Here is a 21,094-nt window from a genome sequence, read left to right on the forward strand (position 1 = left end):
GACCCTGTATTTGTCACCTTAATACAGAGAGACCATTTTTTATGTATTTTCCTTTTTTTACATAAAGCTTTTTTTTTAAGACCTGTTGGAGTTTTTCTTTAGTGGAGAACTCCAGGGAATTGAGTCTGTAGCTCATCAGGGAATTGGTGGGAGGAAGAAGTCAGGGGGAAATCTGTGTGTGTCAGATTTACTAGCCTGACTTTGCATTCCCTCTGGGTGAAGGGGGGGGGGTGAAAGAGAGATTAGCTATCTCGGTGCTTGTGGTTTCCAGGACTGGAGACAGGGAGGGTGGAGTCTCTCTGTTTAGATTCACGGAGCTTGCTTCTGTATCTCTCTCCAGGAACCCAGGGAGGGAACACCTGGAAGAGAGAAGGCGGGGGGGAAATGGTTTATTCCCCTTTGTTATAAGACTCAAGGAATTTTGGGTCTTGGGATCCCCAGGGAAGGTTGTTGGGGGGACCAGAGTGCCCCAAAACACTCTAATTTTTTGGGTGGTGGCAGCTTTACCAGGTCCAAGCTGGTAACTAAGCTTGGAGGTTTTCATGCTAACACCCATATTTTGGACGCTAAGGTCCAAATCTGGGAATATGTTATGACATGGTGGCAGCGTTTGTGGGAAAGATAAAATCCAGAAGCCAGTAGGAATATTATATTTTCTTTTTCTCTGCTAGGGCTTTTAAGCAGAGAGAAACAGTGTGGTTTTAAAAGGAACCAGAGAGATTTTTTTTCTCTGCTCTCTCTTGCAGTTTCTGGCTTGCATATTAAGCAAGGAACCATTAAGGAACTATTACGGGTCTTTTGTCACACAATAGCACTCCCATTATGAGACAAGTATCCAGCAATACACATGCAAATAAAGTGGTTTTTCTGGCTTACTTTACATTTAAAAGATTAGCTAGAGGAAGAAAGGGAAAAAGGCGCTGTTGCTAGGCAGACCCCAGGAGGCAACAGAGCCAGCAGTTCAGACGATAAGCACCAGAGGGCACCCCAACACAAGAAAACAGGAACCAGGCCTTCCAAGACAAAAATGGAGGCCAAAGAAGCAGAACACAGGCGACAACTGGAAAAAAGAGAAAAAGAGGTGGAGCTGAAAGAAAGAGAAGAACAGATCAAACAGGCAGCCCATAAAAGAGAAGAAGACGCCAAAAATGCAGCCCACCACAGAGAAATGGAAAAACAACTAAAAGAAAGTGAAGAGAGGGAAAAACAGAGAAAACATGAACTGGACTTAGCACAGGCTAGGCAGCATGCTCCAGCCAATCCTAACAACCCTCTGCCAATTATGGTTCCACATCCCAAGAAATTTCCCACCTACAAGGCAGGTGATGACACTGAGGCCTTCTTAGAAAATTTTGAAAAAGCCTGTCTTGGGTACAGCATCCCTGAAGACCAGTACATGGTAGAATTGAGGCCACAGCTCAGTGGACCTTTAGCAGAGGTGGCAGCTGAAATGCCTAAGGAGCAAATGAATGACTATAAACTTTTTCAAACCAAGGCCAGATACAGAATGGGGATAACCCCAGATCATGCCCGTCAGCGTTTCAGAACCCAACCAGATGTGTCATTTCCCAAACATGCCTACTACGTTGGGAAAAATTATGAGGCCTGGATATCAGGAAACAATGTTAAATCCTTAGACGAATTGCACCTCCTCATACAAATGGAGCAGTTCTTGGATGGTGTTCCTGAGGACATAACACGGTACATACAAGATGGAAAACCCAAAAATCTCACCGAGGTGGAGGAGATTGGAGCCAGATGGATGGAAGTGGCAGAAAGCAAGACAGCTACTGTCAAGGGGAACGAATACCCCAGGGGGCACACCGACCATAAACCCTACAACCGAGGACAGCCAAAGACCCCACATACAACCCAAGTAAAGCCACAGACGCTTTATTCTTCCACCTCACCAGTCTCCAGTAACTCACCTCGACCCAGTGACCCGTCAGATGGAAGATGCTTTAAGTATAATGAACTGGGACATATCAAGGCCAACTGCCCAAAGACCGCCAACCGAGTGCAGTTCATTACACCACCATCACAGCAAAGTTCCCCAGGCCCAGATGCCTCTCAAATACACTTGGAGCGAAGGGAAAATTTGAGAGTGGGCGGAAAGAAGGTTACTGTGTGGAGAGACACGGAGGCACAAGTGTCAGCTATCCACCAATCCTTCGTAGACCCCAAATTCATCAACCCAAAGGCCCAAGTAACAATTTATCCCTTCATGTCACAAGCTGTAGACTTGCCTACAGTTAAACTGCCTGTCCAGTACAAAGGCTGGTCAGGAATGTGGACTTTTGCAGTCTATGACAATTATTCCATCCCCATGCTACTGGGGGAAGACTTGGCCAACCAGGTGAAGCGGGCCAAGAGAGTGGGAATGGTTACACGTAGCCAAACCAGGCAAGCTTCCAGACCCATTCCTGTTCCTGAGCCGTCCACAGACGCCCCATCTGTGTTACCAGAGACCCAAACAGAGGTAGTGGACCCAGATTCCATGCCAACCACTGAAACAGCCACAGCACCTCCAGTCCCAGGCCCGGAACTGGAACAGCAACCAGCACCAGCAAGTGCAACCACATCCTCAAACTCAACGTCAGAGGGCGCCAGCGAGCCAGAACTGGCAGAAGCAACAAACAGCCATACCCAAAAGGCTCACCAGAGCCTGAAATACCCTCAGGTGCGCCAGCGGAGAGCGGTTCACCAGCAACGAAAACAACCCCATCACCTACATCGCTTCCAGAGGGACCAAGCCCAAGTCCACTATCTAAGGAAGAACTGGTGACCCCAGCCTCAAGGAAACAGTTCCAGACTGAGCAGGAAGCAGATGGCAGCCTTTAGAAAGCATGGGCGGCGGCACGGAGCAACCCACATATTCCCAGATTTGGACCTTAGCGTCCAAAATATGGGTGTTAGCATGAAAACCTCCAAGCTTAGTTACCAGCTTGGACCTGGTAAAGCTGCCACCACCCAAAAAATTAGAGTGTTTTGGGGCACTCTGGTCCCCCCAACAACCTTCCCTGGGGACCCCAAGACCCAAATTCCTTGAGTCTTATAACAAAGGGGAATAAACCATTTCCCCCCCGCCTTCTCTCTTCCAAGTGTTCCCTCCCTGGGTTTCTGGAGAGAGATACAGAAGCAAGCTCCGTGAATCTAAACAGAGAGATTCCACCCTCCCTGTCTCCAGTCCTGGAAACCACAAGCACCGAGATAGCTAATCTCTCTTCCACCCCCCCCCTCTTCACCCAGAGGGAATGCAAAGTCAGGCTAGTAAATCTGACACACACAGATTTCCCTCTGACTTCTTCCTCCCACCAATTCCCTGATGAGCTACAGACTCAATTCCCTGGAGTTCCCCACTAAAGAAAAACTCCAACAGGTCTTAAAAAAAAAGCTTTATGTAAAAAAAAAGGAAAATACATAAAAAATCGTCTCTCTGTATTAAGGTGACAAATACAGGGTCAATTGCTTAAAAGAATTATGAATAAACAGCCTTATTCAAAAGAACACAATTCAAAACACTCCAGCAACCACACACATGTAAATACAAAAGAAAAAAAAACAATAACCCCTACTGTTTTATGATCTTTGTACTCACAACTTGGAAACAGAAGATTAGAAAGCAGGAGACAGAAAAATCTTTCCCATAGCCGAGAGGGACAGACACAAGACAAAGAACAAAGAACTCACACCCAAAACTTCCCTCCACCCAGATTTGAAAAAGTCTTGTTTCCTGATTGGTCCTCTGATCAGGTGTTTCAGTTTACTCCTTTCCAGGTGAAAGAGACATTAACCCTTAGCTATCTGTTTATGACACAGGCGCTTGCCTAGCGCGGCGCTTGGGGGGGGTGGGGCTTCAGACGGTGCTCAGGGGCTTCAGGTGTCGCAGCACTTGGGGGGGTGGGGGTTTGGGCGGTGCGGCGCTTGGAGGGGCAGGGCTTCGGGTGGCACAGTGCTCATGGCGGGGGTGTTACGAGGGTGATGCTCTTTTTTTTTTTGATGGGGTGGCAAAAAAGTTAGAACTGGCCCTGTCTGAGGCTATCCAAAAAAATGGTTACCTACTTCTTGTAACTGTTGTTCTTTGAGATGTGTTGCTCATGTCCATTCTAAAGTAGGTGTGTGTGCGCACCACATGCACAGTTGTTGGAAGATTTTTTTCCCGAGTGGTACCTGTCGGGTTGACTGTGGAACCCCCTGGAGTTGCGCTTCTATAGGGGTATATATAGGCCCCTACCAACCCGCCGCCACCTCAGTTCCTTCTTGTCAGATATTCTGATGGAGGGGAGGCGGATGGGTCTTGGAATAGACATGAGGACACACATCTCAAAGAACAACAGTTATGAGAGATAGGTAACTGTTTTTTCTTCTTCTTCATGTGTTTGCTCATGTCAATTCCAAGTAGGTGACTCCCAAGCATTACGTAGGAGGCAGGATCAGAGTTCATGGATTCACTGATTGTTGCACCGCTCTCCCGAATGCTGCATCGTCTCTGGCCTGCTGTGTAACGGCATAGTGCGACATAAAGGTGTGGATCGGTGGATGTCACTGCTCTGCAGATATCTTGAATAGGAACTTGTGCCAGGAACGCTGCTGAAGATGCCTGTGCCCTTGTGGAGTGTACCATCAGCGTACAGGCAGTCATAACACGCCTGAATACAAGATATAATCCAAGAAGAGATCCTTTGGGACAAGACTGGAAGCCCCTTTAACCACTCCTCAACTGCAGTGAAGAGTTGCATTGATTTCCAAAATGGCTTTGTTGTTTCAATGTAGAAGGCTAATGCTTGTCTGACGTCCAGGGAGTGAAGCATTCATCCCCTGTTGCTAATTCGTGGCTTACGACAGAACATAGGGAGAAAAATGTCCTGGTTCACGTGGAATTGTGAAACTACATTTGGGAGAAAGGCAGTGTGTGGACACAACTGCACTTTGTCCTTATTGAAGACCGTGTACGGAGGCTCCGAAGTTAAGGCCTTAGGCTCAGACACATCCCTGACTGAGGTTATAGCCATCAAGAACGCTATTTTCCAGAAGCATGTTGCTAAGGACTTTAAAGGAGGTCCCACCAGTCAAGAGCAGGGGTGGACAAACTACAGCCCATGGGCTGCATCTGGCCTGTCAGAATTTTTTATCTGGCTCTCGCCTGCCAGCGCTCCAGTTGGGGAGCGGGGTTGGGGGTTTGCTCCACTCTGCCTGCCCAGTGCTCCCACCAGGGAGTGGGGTCAGGGGACTTGCCCCATGACACCTGCCCGGTGCTGCGGTCAGGGAGCGGGGCCAGAGGCTTGCCCCGCTCCAGTGCTACAGCTGGGGAGCAGGGTTGGGGGTTTGATGAGGTGGGTGAGCCTGAATGATAGGTGGGTGGGCCTAGCGCAACGTCTTTTCTGATTTAAAAAAACACTTGCCATCACAGCTCTTTTGAAAATGAGGCCCTTCGGGGATGCTGCAGGAATGACATTATTTCGTCTTTGCGTGAAGTATGTACTGCTGTACACTGAAAAATTTTAGCTAACATACAATTTGTGTTCAGATAGGACAAAATTGTGTGGTAAAATCAACAAACAACTCAGTAATGTAATTTTCTAACAGTGCATTGTTCAACAGAATTATTTTAAAAAGATATTTAAAGAAACTTATGTTGTCCCTGTTTGAATATGAATTGTTAATTTTGTGATCATTCATGGCTCACCGTCCAATTTCCATACCCAGATGTGGCCCTCAGGCCAAAATGTTTGCCCACCACTGGTCTAGAGAGCACCAGGTTGACATCCCATGGGGGAATTGGCTGCCTTACTTGAGGGTACAGTCTCTCTATGCCTTTGAGGAAGTGGCCCACCATGGGGTTTGCAAAAACAGTGACCAATTGAATTGGGGTAGAAAGCTGAGATAGGGCCAGGTGCACCTTTCCTGACAATACCGACAGACCTTGCTGTTTCAGATGCAGCAAATAGTCCAGGATAAAGGGAATCAATGACTGTAAGGGTGCTATTAATATCAATGATGCTCCCTCCTTTCTGATCTTCAGCAGGACCTTGTTACAAGTGGGAAGGGCAGGAATGCGTATAGTAGATGGCCCTTCCAACAGAGGAGTATAGCATCTGCGAGTGAGCCTGGGCTGTGATTCAGGAAGGAGCAAAACTGGTGACACTTCCTGTTGTCTTTTGTTGCAAACAAATCTATTCGGGGAAACCTCCACTGTTGAAAGATGTTGATCACAACATCTGGGCGGAGGGACCACTTGTGATTGTGAAATGACCTGCTGAAATGATTGGCCAGTTCGTTCTGGGATGCTGGAAGATACAATGCCTCTAGATGTATTGAATGGGTGATGCAGAAATCTTGCAGCTCGAGGGGAGAGGCAAGATCTTCCCAGAACAGGAGAGAGGCACAAGCACCACTCTGTCTGTTTATATGGAACACTGCTGTCATGTTGCTGGTCAACACCTATACACATCTGCCCTCCAGATGGGCCTAGAACGTCTGACAAGCATAGCGGACTGCTCTTAGCTCCCTGACGTTGGTGTGCTGTGAAAGTTATGCCTGGGATCAGATGCCCTGAGTCCAGAGTCCTCCTAAGTGCACCCCGATCCCATTGCCAATACATCTATGACTAGAGACATCGAGGGTTGGGGGCTGGAGAAAGGCACTCCTGCGCACATTGCTTGTGGGTTGATCCACCACAGGAGGGATTCAATAACTGGAGGAGGAAGTGTAACTAACTTGTCTAGGCTGTCTCGGGATGGCCTGGATACTGAGGCCAGCCAGGCCTGCAGAGGCTGGAACTTAAGTCTTATGTGCTGTACTACATACGTACAAGTGGCCATGCTTGGGCCATAGTCATGGGGTATTACCTTAGGTCCTCTATGATGGCACCCATACTCAGAAAACGAGACTCCAGAAGGAATGCTTTGGCTTGACCTGAGTCTAAGAGAGATCCAATGAGTTCTATTCACTGTGCAGGGGTTAGAGCTGATTTCGGCACATTCAGTATTAGTCCGAGCTCTTTGAAAGTGTACTGTATGAGGTTCATGTACTGTTCCACTTGGGCTTTGGTACAACCCTTGACAAGTCAGTCATCTAGGTATGGAAAAATTGTTCCTGTTGCCACCTTGGGAAGGCAGCAACAATGGACATGCTTTGGTGAACACCCGAGCAGCCGCTGATAGCTCGAAGGGGAGAACTGTGAACTGATAATGAGTGTTCTTGACCACAAAGCAGAAGAACCACCTGTGGGTTGGCACAGTTGACACATGGAAGTATGTGTCCTTCAAGTCGAGGGCGGTGTACTAATCCCCCGGATCCAGGGAGGGAATAATGGAAGCCAGAGAGATCATATGGAACGTCAGCTTTTTCATGAATTTGTTGAGGTTGCACAGGTCCAAAATTGGTCTTAACCCACCTTTGGCTTTCGGGATTGGGAAATATCGGGAATAGAAACTCTTGTCCCAGAACTTCTGAGGAATCTCCTCTACAACTCTGGCTTCTAGGAGCACTTGCACTTCTTGTATGAGAAGTTGGTTTTGAGAAGGGTCCCTGAAGAGGAATGAGAAAAGGGGGTGGGAGAGAGGAAGGAAACAGAATTGGAGAGAATATCCCAATTCTACTGTGTGCAAGACAGGTGATCTGGGCCCAGGCCTGGTAAAAATGGGGTTGACGATTCAAAAACAGGGAGAAGGATCCGGGATTGTGACTGGTGCGTCGCCCCTGGGCACACCTTCAAGAGTTTTGCTTGGGAGCTGAATACTGTCTCGCTGAGCTCTGGCGCTGGTTGGAAGATGGCTGTGAAGTCCTTCACCCATTACTCCTACCACGCTTCCTACTATAATCTTGTCTGAACTGAGAGGGGTAGAAGCATGGCGGAGGCTGAGGCTTAAAATGCTTTCTTTGTGGGACTGGCGCACAGAGCCCCAGGGATTTTAATATTGTTCTTGAGTCTTTGAGACTGTGGAGCCTGGAGTCCGTTTGCTCTGCAAACAGACCCAAGCCATTGAAGAGAAAGTCCTGAATCATTTGTTGGTCCTCATGTGGAAGGTCCAAAACGAGCTCCTTCACATGGCTATAGCAGTGGACATCATGAGTGTCGCTGAGTCCGCTGAGTCCAATGCAGCTTGCAAGGAGGTCCCTGCAATAGCCTTGCCCTCCTCGAGGATGGCTCCAAAGTTGGAGTGAGTCAGCTGGGAGTAACTCCTTGAACTTGGACAAAGAGTTCCCAGAGTTAAAATAATAGCGGCTGAGGACCGCTTGTTGATTGGCAATCCAAAACTGGAGCCCCCCAGTGGAATAGATCTTATGGCCAAAATGGTCCAGCTTTTTTGCCTCCTTAAATTTGGGCATAGGACCCTGTTGCCCTGGTATTTCTTTTGTGTTTGCTGCTGCCACAACCAGAGTGCCTGGCTGAGGGTTGATGAATAGCTATTTGTACTCCTTGGAGAGTACAAAGTACTTCCTTTCCACCCACCTTGACCATGCGGGGAATGGAGGTGGGAGTTTGCCATAGGGTCTTCTTGGTGATATTCTGGATGATCTTGTTCAAGGGTAAGGCCACTCTTAAAGGACTCTCAGGAGTCAGGATGTCCACCAGGGGATCTGCTTCTTCTGACATCTCCTCCCTCTGGAGGCCCAGATTTTCTGCTACCCCTCTGAGTAAAGCTCTTAGTGGACTCTATTGTCCATAGTCAGCAATGCTGCAGATGAACCCGCTACTGCTTCATCTGGAGAGGAAGAGGATGCTGCCCTTAGCAGCACTACGTCATCCTGAACCTCTAACTCATGGAGGTCTTTTTGTGCTGATATTTCCTGAATGGTGGCAGGGCGGTTTCGGTGCTGGCCTTGGTGTTAGCCTCAGTGACGGTAATGAGAGCGGTGCTGGCTCAATCCGGAGATGTACAATTCTGGCTCCGAACCCGACCTTGATGATCACGACAGTGCCGAGTGGGATGGTGCCGGAGAGTGGTGCCGAGGGGAGGTGACCAGTGCAGCATCATGGCCAGTTTGCCCTTAGAAAGCATGGCTCCTCTATGCAGTGCGAGTGCTGCCAGTGCCGGGGACTGCAAGGCTGTCATCGCTATGAGGTTCCTGGCAGCCTCAAAAGTGTCTGGGGTGAATGGAAGATCCAGCTCCCCCATTTGGCTCTCCCACACTGGGGAGTCCAATGGGACTGGACTCGACAGACCTACCTGTGAGGCCAGAGTCAACGTTGCCGGTTTTGCTGGAGCAGGGGCACAGGACACACTCCATGGTCACCCTCGTGCTGCCCCACTCTCACTGTGTGTGAACACACCCTTGTGGCTCTCTTCTACTTTTTGTGCAACACCGGCGAGTGCAAGCAATGCCAGGAAGCCACAGAGCTCATCTTCCGTGCTGGAGAATGCTGGTGCTATGAGTCTCTAGACCCAGAGTCCTTTTTTGGCATCGCAGCCTCCCTCACTGAGGCCAATATGGGCTGTGCCAGCTGAGGACAAAGAGCGGACTCCATAAGGAAAAGTTTTAACTTAAAGTTCCTCTCCTTCTTGGTTCTTGGGCGGAAGCCTTTACAGATTTTACACTTGTCAGTCTGGTGGGCTTCTCCCAAGCACTTTAAGCAGGAAGGTCTCCCCTGGGCATAGGCTTCTGGCAGTTCCCGCACGGTTTGAAGCCTTGGGACTGAGAAAGGGGGCGGGGGGAGGAAGAACATGGAGGGAATAAACCCCAACAGAAACTTATCTAACTAACTATCATATATTAAAGCCACTAACTAACTCTAATTAAAACTATTTACAGATACAAATAGGAAAGTCCATTAGGGGATCGCTTGCCACAGCAAGAGAGAGAAGAAGCAGCTCCAGCCATCACAGGTGGTAAGAAGGAACTGAAGAGGCGGTAAGTTGGCAGGGACCTACGTACATCGCCATGAAGGCACAACTTCAGGGGGCTCCACAGCGGACACGATGAGTACCGCTAGGGGGAAAGCCTTTCAATGACTGTGCATGTGGCGTGCACACACATACTTGGAGTTGATATGAGCAAGCACTCGAAGAACAACCCAGGCTTCTTGGAAATAGGGAAGGAGGTTGCCAAAAGGAGGGTGGAAGGAGGAGGATCTGAAGGTCATCCAGGAAGACTCTAGATGTATGCATCAAAATTGTTGCTTGCTGAAGCCTCAGATTAGGGGGCAGCTGAGGAAGAAGCAGTGGTCATCTTTGGTGAAATTGCTGCCTCTTCCTCAGGCAATCTGAAGACCATTGCTGTGGCTAGTACTGACAATATGGTCTCTGTCTCTAGAATGGTTGCTGTTGTCTTGGGTGCTTTTTGAGGGGGGCTGGGACATACAGTACGAAGGATCTTAGATTGGCTCTGGGGTCTGAATCAGAAGTCTGGTGACCTGGATCCCCAGTGGAATTCCGGATGCAAGCCAAGACGACCTCCTCATTGCCATGGCAGAGGCCATTAACCTTTCTGCTGCGTTTGATGCATTAAGCACTGCTTTTATTGCTGTTCAGGCCCTGGGCTGACTCTCTGTCATTAGGCACTTCAGTGCCTTGTGCCGGTCTTTCGGGAGTCTATCCATTAAATTGGAAAGTCTATCCTGTAACAGAAATTGATATGCAGAGAGCAGTGTCTGAAAATTTGACACACTCATCTGAGGGGGTCCACCCAAAGAGATCTAAGCCCTTCATGTCATTTATCCTGAGAGGTAGATTGGTCTAGCCTTACAGCTTTGCAAGGCTGCCGTTAGGGGGTAGGAAGCAGGGCAATTGCCTGGGGCCCCATGCCATAGGGGCCTGGCATTGGGGAGCTTGGGCTTTAGCCCCTAGTGGCAGGGCTTTGGCTTTGGCTTTAGAAACACTGCAGAAATCCAATGTGTGAACAGGTGAGACGGGGTGGGGGCCCACTCCTTAGTTTCTGCACTGGGCCCCAGTGAGTCTAATGCCTTCTCTCCTGCTTTGACCTCTCAAGGGCCATATGTACCATAAGTATACTGGGAAGAACATTAATGGAAATATTCAAACCCTTTAGCAGATGCCTGGTATCTCCTTTCTGTCTTTTTCAGTGTCACTGGGATTAAGGGGGTGAGGGTTTTCTAGATCAATGTGGATGGTTTGAGTAGTCCATTATTAACAATATGGTTAGTTACCCCATAGCAGAATATCCAAATACTTATGTTATTTCTTCTGGATGGCCTCCAGGGAGAATCTAGCATCTCTGCCATTATTTTAACAAGTCCTGGAAAGCCTTTAGCTCATTTATTGAAGCAGTGGATGGAAGATTAACTGCCTCATCTGAGGAGGAGGAGGAGGATGAAATGGCGAGAGCAGATGATTTTCTCTGGAGTAATTATGCCCACTACATTTGTCCTTTTCCTCATTTTGGCTATTTTATGGGTGAGAAAAGCCCATGAATAGGGGGTCTTTACCAGGAAAATGTACTTATACAGAACATGACTAAGCCAATTGGCAAAGAAAACTTACCAATACTAAGCTAAAACTAGCAATAAACTTCACAAACTGTAGGAGAACTAAGCTAGCTGCACATTAAAAGCAAGGAATGCAGATACTACAGGGTTCTGTCTCACAGATACGATAAGGTTCCATCTTGCAGGCATTGGTGATAAGAAGGAATGGAGTGTGGTTGTGGCTACCCCACCCTTTATGCCTTCGGGTCTGAGGAATGAGAGGGCACTCAGGGCATCTATGCAGCCCCAGCAGACACTGATATTAAAAAGACTCCAATCTCACACTCCAAGAGTGGAATCTGTGTGGACAATCACTCAAAGAAGAAAGTCAGATTACTAATGCATTGTGAGGAAGATGCATGACCTACAGTAGATGCATGCAACTAGTCGCTGGGCAATTTAGCAGCTTTTAAAAAATGATGCAATGAACTTCTGACTCGGTAATGAGGATCTGCAGAATACTCGCTTTGGAGAAAATTAATGTACACCAGATTCATAATATACAAAGAGAAAATTAAAAATGAAACAGTATATTTGTGTGTATAAACATATAATGTAAAAGCCTGAGTTGTTTACTAGTGTACTTACCAATCTGAATGATCTGAGAACAGATAATCCTTCCACATTTGCAAGACCAAGCTCCATTAAACTAAGGCTCACAATAAAACCATCAAAAATATTCCAGCCTTCTTGGAAATAATAATAAGGATCCATAGCAACTATCTTGAGAAACATTTCTGCTGTGAAGATCCCAGTAAAGACCTAAAGGTAAAAGATAATCTGTTACTCTAATAATATTGAAGAACATTTTAGATAAAAATAATAGTGACAATTTTTAACGAGTTATATGTGTCCAGTGACTCTTACCAAAATAGAAGGGCTTTCTATGATATATCTACATAGCTTCTAAATATTTCTGTGCACTGATTTAGCAATCAAATTCATAAGTGAAGCTAAAACATGCCTCACAACATTTAATTGCTAAATGAAAACCAGCAAAGAAGGGAAATAGGTCTTCTCTTCAAACTGCTAATAAGCATGTATGGAGAGATTGTCACACAGAACCCATTCTAGTTGTTCCTTTCTTCTCAAATGACATCTTTGCTCCATTTCTTGAGATAAGGCTAAACTTATTTGAGACCAGATTTTTCCATTTTGACATAGACTATACTGAGGATAGTGTGGAGCAACCTTTCTCCCAGGATGACCTCCAGAAGGCACTATCAACCATCTTTTTCCAAGGTGGACTATGTTCTCCTCTGCGCATCTTTCCACACTGCTGTCCAGTGCACTGGGGTCAGAACCATGGCCCTCTTCCTGTTCCATCCTTTGGGGTTGCTAGCACATCAGGAAGAGTTAGCAGGAAGCAGTTTCTATACTTAAAAGAGTACAGGGACTGCAACTGCAACTCAGTCATGGTCTATAATTATCTGACAGTAAAGGCCTCTGTAACCAAGCAGACAAAGATGTGACAAGATCCAACGGCTAGAAGGTGAATGTTGAAAAATTCAAACTAGAAATATGGTCAACGTTTTTAACAATAAGGGGGTAATTAACCCACTGAAACAGGTTACCAATGGGGTCTTTAAATCAAGACTGATTGTTTTTCAAAAAGACCTAATTCAGCTACAAGTTATTGCACTAGCTGCAGGAATCACTGGCTGAAATACCATGGCCGTGTTATATAGGAGGTCAGAGATTATCAAACTGTCCCTTTGAATTGTGTCTGCCTCTAGTGTAGGAGAGTACAAGGTGGAGGAGGTTGCTTCTGCCCTTCCTCACCCCTCCCCCATCCAGGCACATTCTGACCCCAAATCTAGGTTCCACTGAAGAAGGAAGTACCTCACAAATAAGGCATAGGGTGTGTATTTTGTAATCAAATTGCAATTTATCTACAAGAGTGATCCTCTGTACTCTGTCACACTGATTACCATTTCTGGGAACATGCCTTTCTGTAAATGAGATCCATGACAATTGAGAGAGCTATTCAAAATATCAGACAATTTTACAGGACTTCTGGTGTCTGCTCCTTATTTTTCTAAAAATAGGAGAATTTTTTTGAAGGGGAATGAAATAAACTTTTTTATTAGCAGTCTGTATAGGCAAAATTGGAGATATGCTTTTGAGGTCTCTTACAAACACTGCATTAAAGAAAAGACAAACAGTGTATGTTAAACATGCATAGTTAAATGGAGCGGCCTGTGAACATAGCACAGACTGTACAAAATATCTTTGTAAAATGTGTAAGGACACTTGATAATTCTTTTCAAGAGAAATGTATTTGTATATCACATGATACATTATGAAAGACTTACCAGATTTCCTACTGAAAGCACATGACTAAACTGTTCCGTCATTGGATAATGCTCCATGGCCATAAACAATGTGTTTAAAACAATGCAGATAGTAATAGCAAGATCGACAAATGGATCCATCACAATCAAATTTACAATATGTTTTACTTTTAACCATGGAGTGCAGCAATCCCAGATCAAGCATGTATTAGCAAATCTATACCAGCATGGTGGGCATTTCTGCCTGGATTCTTCAAGTTCTAGAGGGAAAAGTGCAAAACAAATTTAAAAAGATAGCTCTTTATTATATGTATCAAGTGGGTTTTGTTTTAAGGCCTAAGAATTCTTCTCAATGTTTAGGTGACAGAAATGGTATGATGAAACAGATCCCTTGAGACCCAGACTGATGGCCAGCCACATTATGTTTAGAAAAAAAACCAAAACAGGTAAGTACTAATTATTTTCTCTCTCTCAAAAGACATGTCTTTCAGTCCTGTATATGTCAGACATAATAACAACAACTTCTGGAAGTGAGAACATAAGAACGGCCATACGGGGACCAAAGGTCCATCTATCCCAAGATCCTGTCTTCCAACAGTGGCCAATGTAAGGTGCCTCAGAGAGAATGAATAGATAATCATCAAGTGAACCATCCCCTGTTGCCCATTCCCAGCTTCTGGCAAACAGAGGCTAGGGACACCACCCCTGCCCACCCTGGCTAATAGTCACTGATGGACCTACCCTCCATGATCTTATCTAGTTTTTTTTAAAAACCCTGTTATAATCTTGGCCTTCACAACAGCCTCTGGCAAGGAGTTCCACAGGTTGATTGTGTGTTGTGTGAAGAATTACTTCCTTTTGTTTGTTTTAAACCTGCTGCCTATTAATTTCATTTGGTGACCCCTAGTTCTTGTGTTATGAGATGAAGTAAATAACACTTCCTTATTTACTTTTCTCCACACCAGTCATGATTTTATAGACCTGTATCATATCTCCCCATTAGTCGTATCTTTTCCAAGCTGAAAAGTCTAAGTCTTATTAATCTCTCCTCATATGGCAGTTAAACTCCTGACCGAGTTGAGGTCAGGAGTTTAGCAAGATCATAAAAAAAAATAAGGATATGGGACTATATGGCAATTCTTACATTTCTACCACATTCTGCTTCTTGTATGCTTTGAATATATAGTTTGTAATCCAACCTGAACACTGGGGCCTGAGCCACCTTCTTCTATTGTACTGCGTAGGGAAAGCAATTTATAGATTGTAGGCATTTTGTAGGCATTTTGGTGCAGTGACTGTCATTTACTACTACAAATAATAATAATAAATGTAAAAACTTAATAATAACAAAGTTCAGTGTGGATAATCTATATGAATTTGTCCTGAACTTGTATATTTTCACTGCCTTCACATGTCCATGTAATGCCATAAATTTTCTTGGCTATGATGAATTTGGAAAAAAAAAAAAAAAGCATCTCTCCGATGAGTTCTACTAAATGCTGACAATATCTTTGGATGGAAAGATTCTGGAATTCTCATAATCCTTTTTTCTGTGAAAAACATACAGCGAAATGGTGCAAATTCATCAGTTCCCCATTTCCTTCTGTTACTTCTAGGGGAAATGCTGCCTGCAGGTGATTCACATCTTTGTCCTTGGTTTGAATACCTAGTACTTCAATCACCTTCTGACACAATATAGAACTTACCTGGGGATGGGATGTGGCACATGCTCTCATTTCTTGAGTGAATTTTTCTCTCAGGTTTATGAGACTGTTTTCCATGTCTAATTGCTAGATTGGCCCTATCAATGTCAGAATTGGAGAGACTCAGGGCCCAGATTGTAAGGAACCATTACGCCTCATCACTGCCCTTGTTATCCACCAGTTATCCCAACAGAAATGGATGGAAGCATCAGAGTACAAGAATACAAGAGAAGGATAGATGACTGTTTCCCCATAAAAGTCAAACTAATTAAATCATTTTGGAGGGATTTTATTTGCACTTGAGAGTCAGAGACACGGTCACTCAGCCCATGCTGTTCTTTTATTTTATATCCAATGGCTGTCATGACTGAGCGTGGGGACTTCTCTGATCACTTCTAGTAGTATTTCTGTGACAAGAGTAGAAGAACCTGGTGATTGTCACTGACTGCATGAGTGGGCACCTCATCTGCTTGTCTGATAGTATCCTTTGATTGAAACCAGGGGAACCCAGTATCAGAGGGGCAGCCGTGTTAGTCTGGATCTGTAAAAGCAGCAAAGAATCCTGTGGCACCTTATAGACTAATATGCTCCAAAACGTCTGTTAGTCTATAAGGTACCACAGGATTCTTTGCTGCTTTTACAGGGGAACCCAGTTGCTATCAGCATCTGTGCATTGTGCAGGAGGTCAGACTAGATGATCATAATGATCCCTTCTGACCTTAAAGTCTATGATTCTATAAGTGGGACTCTTGCCTGTTTGTCTCTAGACAAGAACCAAGACACATGAATATGCCCTTAACTTTGTCATCTTGGCACATAAAACCTTTCCTTTGCCCATGTGATCTTGAGGTGCATGAGCGACATGCTTTTGCACTTTACTGTAAGAGGGGTGATGTGGTGCTGTTTTGTTTTAGTTATGATCTTCTGATTTTCAGATTTTGCACTGCTACCCAAGGTGAAAGCTGGTGCCAAGAGCCTCAAGGTGGTAACAAAGCCAATTAAAACAAGCCTATAAAAGACCTACAACTTGACCTTTAGCTATGAAGCAGTTAATTTTTTGTTTATTGTTTATTATCTAAAGTGGGTTCACTGCATGGAAGGAAACAAAATCACTGATGGGGCTACTCATGTGAGTAAATTTACTCATATGCATGAGTCTTTTCAGGATCAGACCTCAAATTAAGTTCCAATCCTAAAACCATTCAAGCATTTGTGTAACTTTACTCATATGAATACTCCTCTTGACTTGAATAATTACATAAGGTCATCCTTTATTATGATTTAATTAGAAACACTATGGCCTTGTCTACACTTACGGCAGCATGTAGGGTACATGTGACTAACTGCTGCAGTGAAAAGGAGGCTGTGAACACACTTCAGTGTGTAGCTTCACATGGCAATGAAAGGCTCTGGCAGAAGGGAGGCAGAGGGACACTATAATGCTAAAAATAGCTGTGTAGATGGTAAGAAGCACCTTTGCGGCATGTAGAGAGTATGTCGTGTATATACCATAAAGTTCTGGCATGTCTTTACTCCATTCATCTAAGCAATGCCTCATCATCTACACTGCTATTTATACCTTGCTAGGGAGTATGCAATGTCTGTATTCTACATAGTGCTGTAAGTCTAGACATAGCCTATATTGTTGGAGTGATACGACTTTGTGTTGTTAATTCTTTCTGATCTCACATACTAAACATGCTTGAGCTGGGCCAGTGTTGGGATCTAAGACCTCAACAGAAAAGACTGCTGCTGCTCCTGAAGGCAAGAAGTTCTAAGGACCTGCTGGTGCTATTATCAATGTGGCTCCACAAGAGGTAGAAATGGTGGGAATATTAGTGTAGGAACTGAAAATAGACCTATCTGAGCAGGGTTGGCTTACTTGGCAGCTAGAACACCTGCGGCTGCTCTAGCTAGCATTCCAACCATTGCTGCCTCCCAACTGAATTGCATTTGTGAGAGTAATGGTGGGAAATCTTATGTAAGAATCTAGCACTGACACAGCCCTAGGCCTTGTCTACACCAAGAGCACTTTACAGGAAAAATGGTATACTATAACATCAATACACTCCTGATGTGGACACTTTGTACTGATATAATAAAATCACCACCATGAGTAAAACAAGCTATACCAGTCACCAGCTTTGCCAGTATAACTTCATCTACACTAAGGACATCTGACAGCACAAGTATGTCAGTCATGGATCACACCTCTTCACACCCTGACTGACAACAAAAATCCATAGTGAAGACCGATACTCAGTCACTTCCCCAAAGTCAAGCAGGAAATCTGTGACAGAGCCAGGAGTAGAAGCCTAGTCTCCTAACTCACTGTACTGTGCTTTAGCCACAAGACCATCCCTTCCCATATACACTTCCAGGTGAACAAGTGAAGTGTTGCAGAGTTTTTCTCTAACCAGGTATATATACTATTTATATATAGGCATATCAAACATCCCATGCTACATACCTTCCATTGTGTTTGTGAGTATGCTGGCTAAACTCATTGCTCTTTGCCTTGCACTGGGCTCTGCTAGGAAATCCATAGAAACATGGTAAGAACTTGTCCGTCTCTTTCTTAATTCTGTTTCTGTTGTCGTGCCCTGAAAATAAATGCTGATAAAATAGACTATCACCATGGTGTTCATTAATAAGCAAACACACTATAGGATTCTATAAAAGTAATGAGTTTCCAGGAAAATGAGGGATGTGTAGGTTCATATCCCCTGTATTACAGATTCATTTCACGTACCAGTTCAGTTAAAAAATTACGCACATGCCTAACTTAAGAATGAAACTAGCCACATTGACTTCAACAGGACTACTTGTGTGCTCTTAAAGTTAGGCATGTGCTTATATACTTTGCTGATTCATGGCCCAGAAATTCAATTTGCATGTCTTTCTCACATGGATTTAAGTATTCGAAAATTTGAAAAACAGATCCACAGAATTTGGCACTGAGCTTTCTTATAAATCTCTTCTAATATGTGGGCATATCTTTTCTAAATCTGTATCCACACAGCTACACAGACAGGCAGCTGTAGGCCAAGTGCGGTGTACACATTTTCTTGGGTTGATTCTCATTTAGAGTGAATATCTATATAGTAAGCCTCTACCTAAATTTTCAAACCAAAATCAAAGGACAAATAATGTCTAATTACACTGAAATTTATACAAAAAATTAACCTGTAAGAATCTGAACTGCTGAGAGTAGTAGTATCACAAACCTATTCAAGATAAACACAGTATTCTATAGAGAGCGGTATGTGGAGTTAATGGGAGTTACACTATGATTTAATTTATTCCATTATATATACCCCATTATCATTTTTGTAATTTTTGACATCCATCTGATATAGGATGCAGAACTTCCCAATTAAATCTTCATTGAAAATGTACTGACTGCCTGATATATAAAAGCCATACATTTTGCTATTACATTATTATTATTTATCTTGTTAATTCCTAGTGTATTAACACGAATTTCAGGTATTTAATTAGAGATTGGAGACAAATTTCAGTTTTTAGGCTGTGTTATTTGTGGACAATATTAAAGGTGTTAAAATATACAGGATCATTCACAGCTTGACCCAGGCAGAATCATTCCCAAGTGATTTCATTTTGTAGAAACACAGGCCTGTGTAGTAAGAAGAGCCACCTTGCCTATTAGAACCTTCCTACATTCATAAAACAGGCCACTGCTGCAATGATCACCTCTGGGAGAAGCTGTCCAGGTGACGTGAGAGCCGGAGGTCCACCAACTAAGAAACCACTCCATTGCAATCTACAGTGCTGTGCATTTTCCCCTTTGCGGGAAGCACTGGTATCATCCTGGATGACCTACTGGCCTGACTAATGTTACTGTTGCGCCGTTCACCATGTCTATGTGGAACAAGAGGAACCTCTTCTACTCTCATGTCTTCAAAAGTACTATGTTCATCATCGGCCAAAGTCATTTTCTGATCCTACATCCTTTGCTCGACCTCGGAAGCTGAAAAGACTCGTTCTGCTGCTGCGCCTTGGGGAAAACAGAGAGCCACGAATGCTCAGCAAAGACTGTATGAAAGAAAATTATATAAATATTAGCTGAAATTCTTAAAAAATGTTTTCATATGAACAAAGTTAATATGTTCTAAAAATTTATGTCATAGACAAAGAAAGAGACTATTACACACACACGCGCGTACATAACACACACTTTTAGGTGGCTTGAGAGTAAAATTAATCAAAGAGAGCACACAAGTGATTGCCACTGCCCATAGTTACTTTGCCACTCAGAAAAATAAAATCAATCAGTTTAATTATAGTAAAAGATGCTGTTTAATGAAATTGCTTCCTCTAACTCTGCATATTTTATTGCATGCTTTTCATAAATTAATAAAACTGAAGCTAGATTCTTATTTATTCCTGCTTTGGGTTGGTCTATATGCTTGGCTACATACATTTTTCTGCAAATTTCTTGGGCCCTACTTTGTACTGACAGACAGCCAACAAATATGAGTTAGCTTAATAAATGTAAATATTTTCCTAGATATTATTCATTTATGCCCCAATCCCGCAAGGAGTTCTCAGAGGGCTTTTTTGTTTGCATTTCCTTAAACAAATACTAACAAGGATCATCTTGCAAAAACATATGGGCATATGAATAAATTTACTTGTGTGAGTAGTCCCATTGAATTTGATATGCATGAGTCTTTTCAGGATCTGACCTCAAATTAAGCTCCAGTCCTAAAACCATTCAAGCATTTGTGTAACTTTACTCATATGAATACGCCTCTTGATTTGAATGATTACATATGGTCATCCTTTATATAATTTAATTAGAACACTAAGGCCTTGTCTACACTTACGGCAGCATGTAGGATACATGTAACTAACCAACTGCAGTGAAAAGGAGGCTGTGAACACACGTCAGTGTGAAGAGTCCACATAGTAATAAAGGCTCTGGCTGAAGGGCAGCAGGGGACACTATAACTGCGAGAGCACTGCTGGGGCATGTAGAGAGTATGTAGAGTATATACCATAAAGTTTCTGGCATGTCTTTACTCTACTCATCTAAGCCATGCCTCATCATCTACACTGCTATTTATACCTGTGCTGGGGAGCATGCAGTGTCTGTATCTACATAGTGCTCCAAGTGTAGACATAGCCTATATTGCTGGAGCGATACACTTTGTGTTGTTATCCTATCTGATCTCACATACTAAACATGCTTGAGCTGGGTCAGTGTTGGGATCCAAGACCTCTGGATAAAAGACAGCTGCTGAAGGAAGTGTGCTGTGGATTCTGTAGATGGCACTCTTCTTTCGCAGTCATCATCGTGCCACTGACACAGGAGAGAGGCAAGTGGCACTTTGCTACTGGCACTGCTATCTTTTTTGAGACATAAAATCAAGATTCTGAAACTAATGAACACTTTTCACATGAAAAAATTCACATGGAAATTTTTGCCATGTGAAGTGACCTTTGTGTCCCTCATATTTTATTTTTTGTGAAGTTCATTAAATGGCTGCTTTGTCATTGGAAATGTGATATTTCAGATACAAACATGCAAATCTTGAAACCACCTATTCACTCTGAATGCACCCATTTTCACAAGTAAATGGGTCCATTTTCAAGAAAGAAATGTGAGAAGTGACACATTTTTCATTCAGGTGGTTTTTTTTAAT

At 44.0% G+C, this 21,094-nt stretch overlaps 2 protein-coding genes across 3 annotated transcripts in view; one reads left to right on the forward strand and one right to left on the reverse strand.

Annotated features, from left to right (window-relative positions):
* The window catches only part of LOC115659409 (sodium channel protein type 3 subunit alpha), a 964,414-nt gene that overhangs the window by 739,010 nt on the left and 204,310 nt on the right, over positions 1-21,094 (forward strand). The gene's annotated exons all lie outside the window — the stretch shown is intronic.
* The window catches only part of SCN2A (sodium voltage-gated channel alpha subunit 2), a 140,284-nt gene that overhangs the window by 55,863 nt on the left and 63,327 nt on the right, over positions 1-21,094 (reverse strand). Inside the window, 6 exon segments of the mRNA XM_030579479.1 lie at positions 12,017-12,190; positions 13,744-13,982; positions 17,896-18,028; positions 19,140-19,192; positions 19,195-19,372; positions 19,374-19,481. Of these exon segments, the coding sequence (XP_030435339.1) occupies positions 12,017-12,190; positions 13,744-13,982; positions 17,896-18,028; positions 19,140-19,192; positions 19,195-19,372; positions 19,374-19,481 (885 nt within the window).

Source organism: Gopherus evgoodei, chromosome 11, assembly GCF_007399415.2.
Source record: "Gopherus evgoodei ecotype Sinaloan lineage chromosome 11, rGopEvg1_v1.p, whole genome shotgun sequence".
NCBI lineage: Eukaryota > Metazoa > Chordata > Testudines > Testudinidae > Gopherus > Gopherus evgoodei.